Source organism: Triticum dicoccoides, chromosome 3A (genome assembly GCF_002162155.2).
Source record: "Triticum dicoccoides isolate Atlit2015 ecotype Zavitan chromosome 3A, WEW_v2.0, whole genome shotgun sequence".
Classification (NCBI taxonomy): domain Eukaryota; kingdom Viridiplantae; phylum Streptophyta; class Magnoliopsida; order Poales; family Poaceae; genus Triticum; species Triticum dicoccoides.
In genome coordinates, this window is record NC_041384.1 from 580,061,023 (window position 1) to 580,074,505 (window position 13,483).

At 45.7% G+C, this 13,483-nt stretch overlaps 1 protein-coding gene across 1 annotated transcript; it reads left to right on the forward strand.

The window, feature by feature from the left end:
• The first annotated feature begins 11,516 nt into the window (after window positions 1-11,516).
• LOC119269331 (sigma factor binding protein 1, chloroplastic-like) lies at window positions 11,517-12,646 on the forward strand. Its single transcript, XM_037551131.1, has one exon. It carries the CDS (start codon window positions 11,797-11,799, stop codon window positions 12,262-12,264), a length of 468 nt encoding a protein of 155 aa, XP_037407028.1. The 5' UTR covers window positions 11,517-11,796; the 3' UTR covers window positions 12,265-12,646.
• The last annotated feature ends 837 nt before the right edge of the window (window positions 12,647-13,483 follow it).

Here is a 13,483-nt window from a genome sequence, read left to right on the forward strand (position 1 = left end):
TGGGCGCAAAACCGCCCCCAGCGCCGATTGTATCGCTGGCTCGCCCCCTGGGAGCGATTTTTATGCGTCCTGGGGGGGGGGGGGCAACGGCTGGAGATGCTCTAAGAAATTGGAGGTGGTTTTGCTATGACGAGTATTAGCGACACGTGCTTTTAGGCGGAACGGCGAACCGCCTCATGCCCATGTTTCAAAACCGCCTGCAAAGCCTGATTATGTACTAGTAATCATGCATACTTCTAAATTTTTATTTTTATCCCACTTGTTTCTACATGACATGTCTGCGCACTTGCTTCTTTTTACAAGCTAATCATTTTTATTTGGTCACCTTTCAACTTTAGGATCAAGATCTTAGTACTCACCTAATACAACGGGGAAATAGGAACACCGAAAGTCTCCTCCTCTTAGCTCGAGCTAATATGAGTTTGGTGAACGGTAAAATCTTAACAAATAGGTAAAAAAAATATAAAAAAAGAATTTTTGGGCAGCAAACATTGGTGTGTTTGTGACATGAAAAAAATCGCATTTGTGAAAGTGTGGACAAAAAATTGATGCTCTAAAATGCTTCCAAACAATCTTTTTGGAGCATTGATTTTGATGCTTTTTGCCCAAACCTTCACAAATTTTATTTCGTCACAAAATTCACGCATGTGAATCACACATCAATGTTTGTTCACAAGAAACCCCAGTTTTTTTTTCAATGTTTGTTTGGATTTTACTGTTCACCCGAGTTCACATGAACTCGGTCTAAGAAACTCCACGTCCATAGAAACATCCACTTTTAAAGGCGGGCATAAATTTTGTTTTGGTATATATGGAAGTTCTACGTGGGTCTTTGGTATAAAACAGCAATAATGCGTGAAATATCAGGACCCGACGGTTAACCTATGTAATGGCTTGGCCATGCATCTCCCTGGATATGCACGAGCACACCGACCGAACTGATGTCCCAGCATCCTCCACGTCCACCACACAGCCTGAAGAACATAATTTCCACAAGGATGGCATTTCCCATCCCTTCCAAGCCAAGTGGACGACCAGTTCCCCCAAAGTGTTTCTGTCTCGAAAATGACCGGATGGACAGCCCAGCGACAGCGGGCGGTAGAACACGGCCAGCCATAAAAGCATGCGGTGGCCGAGCAGAAGCATGTGGGCGAGCAAGCGAAACCTGCTGCGGTGGATATGGATCGTGGCAGCAGAGATGCGGACGTACGCAGCCACAGGGTCGTGCAACTGGTGCAATGGCATTGCCTTATTAAGGAGGTAATAGCACTGCAGGTCCCTAAACTTGCATGTCAGGTGATGGTTTGGTCCTTAAAGTTGCAAAAGTGGATTATTTGGTCCCTGAACTTGTCATGGATGTGCAAGTTTAGTCCACAGCCAACCAGAACTCGTCAAGTGGATGCCAAGTGGCCTGGCTGGTCAGCGTCGTGAGTTTTTCACTTAGCCCCCTCCCTTTCTGACGAATCAACCCGCAGTACTCGTCGTCCATCTAAGCAAAAAACACCTGAATTTATTTTGTCCCCCTCCCCACCCCAATCATTCATCCACTTGGCTTCGCTCGGTTGTTGTCTTGCTCGTGCCGACCGCGTGCGCCCGTGCTGGCTGACGTCAGCAACCATGGCGGCGTCGTCGCCGGAGTACACCGGCGGTGTCGTCCCTCCTCCGACCGCGCATCAAGTTCGTCCACATGGCGTCTTTCCTCCCGACTATGGTGCGTCCTCCTCCCCTCTCTGCTCTGTTCCTCCCTCCTCCTCTGGTTTGATCGTGTGTCGTCCGCAGCACCGGCTGATCACCCCCTTTGGATAGCGTTGCGGGTATTTACGGTGGATTTCTGTGTCTATACAGCTTCCGGCACTGCGAAGCTGGTTATTGAGGTGGTCGTTGATTTCAGGCTAGGGTTTAGGCGTTGAAATTTAGGATTTCGCCGAGAAGCTAGGGTTCTTGTGTTTCATGTTCTTTCGGGCACAATGTATCATTTTGACCAGTTAACATTGACCAGCAGAGCACATTGGTGCGAAATCTGTTCTAGTTTTAGGGTTGACATTGAACAGAGGGCGCATTGTTTGTACTTTTAAAAACATGAAATTTGTAGTTGTAGTGCTGCTGTTTAGTAGTTGCTCAGCAATTTAGTAGTGCCACTACATCATTTGAATGCCTTTTTGTTGTTTTATCTTGCTAGATCAATTATCTGAATGTAGTCAGCTAACTGAATTTAGTCAGTTAACTGAATTTAGTCAGTTAACTGAATTTAGTCTTGAAGATATTACTGTTTGAGATGTGATATGCTTTGGCTTACATAATGCACTTTCTTGCTGCAGTTTGTGATTCAGCAATGGGAGAGATTGTGGACACCCCTTTCTTTACACTGGAACTTGAGCATGGTGGGCTTTTTTGTGGACCAAGAAATAACATGGAGTACTATAATCCTTCTGTGGAGGTGATTGACTATGTTGATGCTGGCACATTCTCATATTCAGCTATTGAAGAGCACTTGCTATGGTTGGGATATCCTGTGGCTGAGCACATAATTTATTGGTGCATGCCTGACAAAATGATTTCAGATGGTATGTTGAGAATTAGAGGTGATGAGGATGTGCAACACATGATCAGAGCTAGTAGTCAGCATAAGGTGCTTGCACTAATGGTTGACCATGCAGATTTCATCAGTAATTGCAGGGAAGATTTGGTATTGACAGTGCCAACAGTTCACAGTTCTATTGTTGCAGCCATGCAGAGGTCAAGTGTTGTTGCAGCCAGTGCAACATCTTCTCACAGCCTCATTTCAGTAAATGTTGAAGAGCCCATTTCAGAGGTGGCAGCAAATAACATAGAAGCAGACAACTTGGTTGCTAATGGAACAGAAACAGAACTTTGCTAACTGATGGTGCAGAGGATGCAGTGCTCTCAGATTCAGAGTTCAGTGATAGTGATTATGACATAGATGATGGAGATGATGATTTATATGAAGACAATATTGATTTTGATGTTGATGAAGAAGCTGAGCAAGTTGAGGAAGAGGTGGAGCCAGACTATGTACTTGAGGATGAAGATCTAAACCTCTCTTTTGAAGAGCAAGAACAACTGAAATACAAGTTCAAAGCTTTCAATTCCAGGGTGGACATGAAATCCCCTATATTTAAATTAGGGATGGTATTTGCTGATGTGGTTGAGCTAAGGAAAGCCCTTACTGCTTATTCCATAAGGAACAGAGTGCAAATCAAGAAGGTCAAGAATGATAAGATGAGATTAGAGGCTGTCTGTCAGAGAGGTTGCCCATGGCTGCTTAAAGCTAGCAAGGACAACAGGACTGGAGGATTTGTCATCAAGGCCTACTTTGGAGAGCATGTCTGTCAGAAAAAGTGGAAGTTGAAGGACTTGACAGCCAAGTTTCTTTGCCAGTTTTTCTTGGATGAATTCAGAGATGACCAGAAGATGTCACTTGGAACATTTTCAAGGAAAATTACTAAGGAATTCAATGTTACTCCTAACAGATGGAAGCTTGCTAGGGCTAGAAAGCAAGCACTTAATGAGATTCATGGTGATGAAGAAGAGCAATTCAGTAGGCTTTGGGACTATGGACAAGAATTGAGGACCAAAAACCCTGGGTCTACATTTCTGCTCACAACTTCAGTGGTGAAAGATACAAAATTTCCATTGGGCAGGAAATGTTTGAAAACATTGTACTGGTCATATGATGCATGTAAGAGAGGATGGCTAAAGGGCTGCATGCCAATCATTTTCATTGATGGTTGTCACATGAAAACAAGATTCAAAGGAGTGCTACTTAGTGCTGTTGGTATTGATCCCAATGACTGCATATTCCCAATTGCAATGGGATGGGTGGAAGTTGAGTGCACAGGTTCATGGGAGTGGTTTCTGACCACTCTCAGAGATGATCTCAACATCACTAACACTGCCCTTTTCACAATCATGAGTGACAAACAGAAAGGTTTAATAAATGCAGTGCACAAAGTTTGGCCAGATTCAGAACACAGGTTTTGTGTCAGACATATTTACCAGAATTTCAATGAGAAGCACAAAGGAGAGGTACTGAAGCAAGACTTGTGGGCAATTGCAAGATCTCCAAACAAAGTGAAGTGGAGAGAAAACTGTCAAAAAATGGATGACCACAGTTCAGCTGCTTTCCACTGGACTGAAAGACTAGAGTGGAAAACTTGGTGCAAAGCATTTTTCAGTGAATTCCCCAAATGTGACATCCTGCTCAACAATAACTCTGAGGTTTTTAATAGGTACTTTGGTGGTCATTTTGCCAAATTGTTTTGATTTTAACATATAACCCATCTGTACTGCTAATTATCATATCATACTAACATGTTTTCTTTCTATCTGTATGCAACTACATCCTTGAGGGCACAGAGATGCCAGTGCTCAGCATGCTTGAGTACATTTTCTATAAGATGATGAACAGGATTGTTAGCAAACAAAGAGAAGCTATTGAAAAGTGGGCAGGCCAGAGAATATGTCCCAAGATCAAGAAGAAGTTAGATAAGAACACCGAGTTTGCTGCTAACTGCCATGTAACAGAAGCTGGTCAGCAAATCTTCAGAGTTCAGTCTGGTAACAATAGCTACACTGTGGACCTCTGCTTGTACACTTGTGATTGCAGGAGATGGCAGTTATCTGGAGTACCATGTGGCCATTCCATAGCATGTTGCAGGGAGGAGAGAATTGACCCAGAGACACTGGTCCATGAGTGCTATACTGTTCAGACATATCTGAAAGCTTATGGATACACTCTTGTCCCTCTTGCAGACCCTAAGGAGTGGGAGAAACAGAATGGCTATAAGGTGTATCCACCAGTGTTCACCAAACAGTTGGGTAGACCCAAGAAAAACAGAAAAAAGACACCAGAGGAGAAGATCAAGAATGGTGTTAGGGTTTTGAACAAAAAAGGTGCTACAATGCACTGCTCTATTTGTGGGAGGGCTGATCACAACAGAAAGGGGCATTACAGATGGCAGGAGGCTCTCATTGCAGAAGGGGTAGAGGAGGTTGATGAGAACTATGATGACCCAACATTTCTTCAGGTGCATGCATTTTACTACATTTCACTGCATTTTACTGAATTTTACTGAATTGCACTACATTTCACTGCATTTTACTGAATTTGTGCAGAACATCTTCCCTAACCAGCCAGATCCTTTACTGGATCCAATTGGCACACCATTCAGTATGGTCTACAACATGACTCAGAGAGAGCTTGCAATAAGAGCTCCTCAGAGGGTTCATGGGCCACTGCCTGAGCAATCTGCATTTGTTGCTGCTGCTGGTGCTGCAATACCTCAGCCAAGGATCACTACAGAAATGAACATAGGTAGACAGATAAGGGCAACCACAATAGCTGACAGAGGAGAAGGATCTGGTAGGGGAAGAGGAAGAAAAAGACAAAGAAATCCAGAAGCAGGCAGAGGGTCAAATTCAGTTGCAGGTAGAGGAAGAGGGTCAAATTCAGTTGCAGGTAGAGGAAGAGGAGCAAATGCAAATGCAGGTAGAGGAAGAGGAGCAAATGCAAATGCAGGTAGAGGAAGAGCAGCAATGCCATTTGCAGGGAGAGGAGGATCAATGCCATTTGCAGGGAGAGGAGGAGCAATGCCATTTCCAGGGAGAGGAGGAGCAATGCCATTTCCAGGGAGAGGAGGAGCAATGCCATTTGGAGGATGGAGATGGCTTCTGTTTGGAGATCAGAGGACAATTCCTGATCTCAATGCTCCTGCTGATGGTTTGATGGCACCACATCAGTGAATTGGTGGCACTTATTGTCTGCCATACTTTACTTTTTGTTAAGGCCTACAGTAATTTAAATTATGGACAGGCCTTTTTTGATAGGCAAACAATGGCTTATATTGCCTATTTTTTGATGGCAAACAGTGGCATTCATTGCCTTTTTTGTAACTAAATTTGATGATGATGCATTTGAGTGATCTAGTTTAAGTTGGAATTAGAAGATGCAGTATTAGTTTAGTTATTTAGTTAACTGAATACTGCTGTTGTTTTGGAGTTCAGATAAGTGATCCATTTCTGCTGTTTGTTAACTGAATTCTGCTGTTGTTTTGGAGTTCAGTTAGGTGATTTAGTTAACTGCATATGCAGATAAGTTGAGCTCTCTGCTGTTGATAACTGAAGAAAACTGCTATTGATAACTGAATTTTTCCTGTTTTAAGTAAAAAAAAAGCTTAAAAAAGGTTTTGGACTGAATACTTCTGTTGTTAAGTGAATACTGATATGTTCTGTAGTGAATACTGCTGTTGTTAATTAAAAAAATTCCAAAAAGATGTTTGTCCTGGGTATCGAACCCTGGACCCTTTGTTCGATAAGTTGAGCTCCCTGCCAGTGCGCTAGTACTAGTGATCTTGCTAGATACTCATTGCGCCGCTTGTTATAGTGATCTTGCTAGTACTACTGCTTATCAGAGCGGTGTCGTTCCCTCTTCCACTCCTATTAAGAGGCCACCACCCACCGCGCACCGCCCCCACTCACCACTTGCGTTTCACGACGCCTCGAGCTCTACGCTCCCCACCTCCCACTCCACCACAAGAAACCCTCTCCGGCCATCTCGACGCCGCCGCCGACGCCATGGACAACCACCCTGCATGGCAGAGGATGGTCGACGATCTGGCAGGCGACGACCAGATCGCACGCGCGGAGCTCCAGGAGATAGGCCGGTGGTTCCCAAGCATCGACATGCTTAGGTACCACGCGCGCGCCCTCATCTACGCGATGACCGACGAAGAGAGGATGCGCGCTCTCGTCGATGGCCCAGGTACCCCTCCGGCCAACATCTTCCGTTTCGCAATGGCGGAGACGCGGTCCGAGGATCCGCGGCAGCGCTCGCGATGGTGGATGTACAGGTCCGCCACCACGCGTGAGCCGCAGCCGGATCCGAACCGCGTGTGGTCGAGGATGCAGCGCGTGACCGACGTGGTTGTGGCACTGCCTGCACCGACGCCCCTCGTCCACATCGACGACGACGACGTCTCTCTGTCGTCCGACTCGGAGTACTGCAAGGTGAACTCGGACAATGACTCGGGGTACAGAGGGGATTCAGACTCCTCTAAATCGTATGCTTCGTCTGACGACGATGAGGTGTCGGTCGTTGTCCTGTCGGACGACGAAGAAGAGGAGGAGAACGAGATCCAGATGCTCGCGCCAATCCACAACGCCAGGGAGGGCGACAGAGATCTCCCGATTGACGTGGAGGTGCTCCCAGATGTGCCTGACATCGTCAAGCAGGAGGCGGTGGCTAAAGCAGAAGAGGAGAAGGTGGCAGCAGCAGCACAACAGCCGGAGAAGACGAAGAAGAGGCCACTTGCAGGGAAGTGCGCCGCTCGGAGCGCCTGAAGCAAATGAAGAACTGAAGATGGTGAACTGAAGATGATGAACTGAAGATGATGCAGTAGTTAGGTATGCTGACTAGCATAATTTCAGCATATAAGTTAGTGATATTTTGGTTAGTTTATGTTAGGTGTGCTCTATATAAGCAGAGCACATAAGTTAATTGTAATGTGGCTGCTGTTGTTATCTGGTTGAACTTTGCTGCAATGCAGTAGTTAGGCACATCTGGTTGAACTACTTTGCTGCAATGCTATCTATATAATTATGCTATCTATGTTACAATGTTCTTTGCTGCAATTATTGCTGAAATGTGGTACTATGCAATTATGCCATTCTGATGCTGTTATAGATTATGCTATGTTACAATGCCAGTGCTATCCTCCATCATGCAATAGTTCTGTAGGCCATGCATTTCACTTGGTTGCAATGCTGCTGCTGCTGCTGCAAATGTGCTTGCCATGCTGCTGCTGCTGCTGCAAATGTGCTTGCCATGCTGCTGTTGCTGTGCACTACTCTACATAAATTCAGTACACTGAAGATTCAGATAAGTACTAACACTGAATTTTTTGTTGTTAACTGAAAATGGCTCATTTAAATTCAGTACACTAAAGATTCAGATAAGTACTAACACTAAAAACAGTCATACAGATTTACATAAGTAGTTAACTGACACTCTAAAAATTGCACTAAACTAGAGACATTCAGATAACTAGTAGCACTAAAATGAGTCATACAGATTTGAGTTAACTAAAAGTAGTCATAAAAATAAAGTGCATTACATAATACTGGCATTACTCCAATAATTTCAGTACAACTAATTGATAACTCCAACTTAAGGCAGCAACATTACAGCAACAATGAATTAATCAAATTCCTCTAAGATCTCCTTCACCCTCCTTATCTTGCTCTTGTTCTCCTCCTTGTGCCTGAACAAATCACCAATCGTGTACTCTAATTTCTTCTTCTCCTTCTTCAGCTCATCCCTCTGTGACACCACTTTGTCCATCTCTTCTTTCATCTTGTCCATCTCTCCTTTCATCTTGTCCATCTGTTGCTTCATCTCATCTCTCTCTTTCTCTGCCTTAGCCGTCAAAACCTGATGTATGCTAGTGCTAGATTTATCAGCCAGCTTCTTCTTCTCAAGCTCTTGCTCTAGGTCAGAAAGAGCAAGTCTTGCATTGCCCAACTCAGTAATTGCCTGCTCCTTGTCAGCCACCATCTTAGCAAAATCTAGTTTAAAAAACCTTAGATCTTTTTCCATCTTTTCCTTCTCTTTCACAACCCTGAAATTTTCTTCAGCATTGACTACATTTTCCCTGAGCCTTAGCTTGTTCTCATCTTCATACATGCCCCAAACCCTAGCTAAACTCATCTTCAGAGTGGCAGGCCATTCAGGGTCAATCCACTCCACAAAGTTGCATTTAGGAATTTCCTACAAATAAGAAAGAAAACAAATTTAGATAAATGAAAGAAGCTTGGGGTTCAATTAAATTCAGTTATGTGCAGTTAGGTTCAGTTAAGTTCAGTTAATTTCATTTGGTTCAGTTAAGTTCAGTTAGGTTCAGATAAGTTCAGTTAAGTTCATTTGGTTCAGTTAAGTTCAGTTAGGTTCAGATAAGTTCAGTTAAGTTTAGTTAAGTTTAGTTAAGTTCAGTTAGGTTTGGTTAGTTCATTTAAGTTCAGTTAGTTCATTTAAATTCAGTTAAATTTAAAAACAACATGCTGTTAACTGAAAAATCAAGTTAAGTTCAAAAACAAAATGCTGTGACAAACTCTGTAACAAATGACAGTAAGATGAAACATTCCAACAGTTTGGATTTAATTGTAGATCTAACTAACCTTTTGTGCACAAGTAAGATACCTCCTTCCACTATCAACTGATTCAAAGGACACCAACTTCTCACACACACAACTGTGTTCACATCGAGCTGCAAAATCTGGAGCAAGGGCTCTCCACTCAGAGCAGAAAATGGTAGCAGGAGCAGGAGCCTACAACACATTCTAGTCAGCAAAATTCCCAAATCTTGCACTAAACCCTAACTGCCCCTAAACTGCCAGAGGAGTAGTGGTAGTGACGAACTAACCTCACTTGTGACAGAGTAGCCGTCCGACGAGGAGCTGGATCCTTCACTCCAAGAAACCATGACGGCGAGCTGGCGTCGCCGGCGAGCTGGACGGCGGCGAGCAGAGGAAGCAAACGAGGAAGCAGAGGGAGCAAACGAGGGAGCAGACGAGTGGAGGGGGAGCTGCCGAGTGGAGGGGGAGCAGAGGGAGAATATGCCAAGGAATATACCAACACATGTGCCACATTGTGTAGTAGTGCGGGTTGATTCGTCAGAAAGGGAGGGGGCTAAGTGAAAAACTCACGGCGCTGACCAGCCAGGCCACTTGGCATCCACTTGGCGAGTTCTGGTTGGCTGTGGACTAAACTTGCACATTCATGACAAGTTCAGGGACCAAATAATCCACTTTTGCAACTTCAAAGACCAAACCATCACCTGACATGCAAGTTCAGGGACCTGCGGTGCTATTACCTCCTTATTAAGCCTGCCGGGGACGTGTGGTCCGGGCGCCACCCAGCAGCAGAGAGCAGAGAGCTTCAACTGCAATGGGTCGCTCTCTCCCCGTCCCGCCTCCGGCCCGTGGGCCCGCCACCTACGCGGCCTGACACTCCACAGCGCGCTGCATTATTTCTCTCTTTTCATTTTCCCTCCGCGCACCGCAGCCCCTCCCCGCCCCGCGCTCTGGTTGGCCGGAGCCCCGGAGCAGAGCCCACGCGTCGGCGAGCGCGCGCTGCGGGTGCGCGCCCGGGGGTAAGCCATGGCGGGCGGTGAGGAAAGGTTTCCCGGGGTTTTTATTATATATATCACGTCAGCGTCGGGCCCCCTGCTGACGCAGGCCCACCCTGTGAACGCGCGACACGTCGTGGATGCAATCGCGGCCTGGGCCCCGTACGTAGTTCTGTCTCAGTTGTTTGCGCTTTCTCATTAACCTTCCTCGTGGACCGCACCCCTTCTCCCGCTGCCGCCCGCCAAACGCTGCGTCCACCCATGCGCTCCGCCCTCCGAGTAATTGAAACACACACCGTCATTTCATCTCTTTGTATGCTTTCTTCCTTTTTTTTTCCTCTCCCAGGATTACACCACTCTTTCCTGAGGCTGAACTACGGCCCAAAAGTTATAACATGATCATATATAATCTTAAAAGTGATGCCAAGAGCTATAGAGGTGCTCTGTAGCGATAGTCTGGATAAACAACATAGAGTTTAGTCAACCATTCAGGGTGGCCACTTTAATTAAACTAGCTTTCTTTCTTGTTTTTTTTTTTGCGAAAGCTTCCTTGCTTGCTAATGTCAGTAGTAGTAGATACTATAAAACATGCAAAAGAATCATACCATGTGGCACCCCTGTAATGGTATTTGTTTGCATATATGGCAATATATTTTTTGTTTTTATATTTCACATCTTCCTAAAGTAGCAACAATTTATTATTTAAATAGTTCGTTTGTGTATAGGCAAGTTTAAATTCAGCTGCATCAAATATATATTGTTCTATATATTCCAGTTCCCACAAGTTGCTCGTACTTATTTTGTACACTCCCGTGAGTTGAGAATTTTTTGACTAAATAAGTTATAAAAAGCAACTACCTTTTCTTGTTCTTCTTTGTAATAATTGTAAAAAGCAACTACAGCTTTTCTGGTTCTTTGTAGTTCAAAAAGGCAACTTGCTAGTATTCCCCACATTGCAAAATGTAGGACATGGTTTGGCTGTCCATTTTTGTACTTTGGCCATAAAATTTGCGTGCAATACTTTCTTGATAGTTTTAAAAAGTCAGAATCACCAGAAAGTGATTTTGACAGAAGCAAATGATATAAAGCCATGTATGTTTGTGGGTTGAGGCATGAATTGGACAAACACGATAGGCATACAAATTTTAGCAGAAGAAATGCAATTCTGTGTTTCTCTGCATAAAAACGAGCCAACAGTTTCCAAACAAAAACACCATACGTACATAATAGTATATGTGATTCCCCGCAGAAGAAAAAAAATAGTACAGTATATGTGATTGTTGTGGCTGTAGCTGATTACCCTTTTTTCTCTAGGTCACATGCGTAGCCAGCGGCCCCGTATAATCCTCCAATGCGAGCGCCCGCCCGGTCTCCGCGTTGTCTCCATCGTCCCGTCCATCCATCCAAAGCGGGCTCGCGGCTCCTCCCCCGAGTTACTGCTCTACTCCTTCCAGGACGCCTCGCTAGCTCCCTCCCAACTCCCATCCGCGTGTATGTTGAGCTAAAAATCCCCCACAATGCCAGTAGCCTTTGTTCGTACATGGCCAGGACCAGCCGCAGCAGAAGCCCTCGCTCCCCTCTCTTCCTTCTGAGACGAACCAGATCGCCTCGTTGCTCCCCTTCCTGCCGGCCCATCCACTAGCGAGCTCAGCTGATGGATCACCGGAAGCAGCAGCGGAGCCCCAGTCCCCGGAGCGGCGGCAGCTCGGGCAAGGGGGGCAGCAAGGGGGGCAGCAAGGCGGGCGGCAGCGGGGGCAAGAAGCCGATCAAGGTGGTGTACATCTCCAACCCCATGAGGGTCAAGACCAACGCGGCGGGCTTCCGCGCGCTCGTCCAGGAGCTCACGGGCCGCCATGCCGACCCCTCCAAGTACAATACCGACGACGGCGGCGCGGCCCAGGAACTCAGCCCGGAGGGGAGCGCGGCTGGGTCGACGCCTGACGCGGGCGCCCCCGGCCACGCCGCCGCTGGAGGGCAGCCGGAGCTCGCCGCCGCGGCGTTCGGCGACGGCGACCGCGACGAGGAGGAGGACATCTTCGAATCGCAGCTGCTGGACAACGACTACTCCGTCTTCTCGCCGCCGACGCTCCTCTACGACTACCCGCACATCAACAAGGTGTAGTGACCAGTCACCCCCGATCCCTTCCGCACGCTAGCTGCATGTTAGCTGACGGCCTGACGCGTGTGCGCCCGCTCCTTATTTGCATGTCATTTGATGATTTCGCTGTATTGCATGTGTGTGCCGCTATGATTTGTGCGTGCGTATGATGATCTGCTAGCTCCAATTTAACCCGTCGCATCCCCATGATCGGCCTCATAATTCCCCTATACACATATCTATTTGGGGTCTCCGTCTTCTTCTTTCCCCTTCTCTTGTGTGGACAAGGCTGTAGTGATGCAATGTGCTACGTAGTGTACATTTGTACATATGCCTAGATGTCTCGGCAATTGACCTTTTTCCCCAGGCCGGGGTTCGATTATTTCATACTGTTTCTCTGATTTTATGATCACTTAGTCCACCTAGCTAGTGCTCTCTTTGGCATGCTCAGCTGGCAATTTCTGGAGCACCACCACTTGTGGGTGTTACTTTCGGTATGGGGAGCTAGCGTGGGCGTCCAAACTGTACTTGATCATGCCTAGGCAATGTGCCATTAAGCAGTATGAACGTGTCTCTGAAATCCCCGCGAGACACGATCAAAGCCGAGCCTTATACACGAGAGCAATCACACGACTGAAACAACTCTGAAAAATTAGCGTTTCATTAATTATAGGCTTATAACACATTCCTTAATTTCTTTCCCTTCATTACGTCTTGGGTGATCAAAGATAGGAGCCGAGTCTCAAGAAAGCACACAAGTGCTGCATGCCATGCTGCAGTACCACAATTCGCTGCATGCTGCTTTTTACTATTCTTTTTCACAATTCTTCCGAATCTAGATGTTTAGCATCGTTTGACTAGTTTTTACCCTAGTCCTTTGGTTCTTCTGATCCTATTTGCTTCATTTTATTGATTTTAGTTGCTACCATGATTCTTCTAGATCAACCGAATGGTTTGGCGCTCCATAGTTTGCCTTTTCTTCTTTAATTCCTTTCCACTTTGACTTCCTCGACATTGATTGATTGATATAAAGTACTTTTGTTACTTCAACTTTCCTATTCACGCTCGATATGTGGGTCTTTGTTCTCAGTTATACAATTCTTCACTTTTATCTGTTCGACACTACTTGATGTAGGATGTTGCACAATTTCTTGTGTAATAGACCACAAAGGATTATCGAAGTAATTAGCACTATCTAGTTCATGTATATATAGAAAGGTCTGACACATGTATCTTGAGATAG

Excerpts from the sequence above, each read along its gene's own strand:
- LOC119269331 (XM_037551131.1), top strand. The coding sequence starts at position 11,797 with ATGGATCACCGGAAGCAGCAGCGGAGCCCCAGTCCCCGGAGCGGCGGC.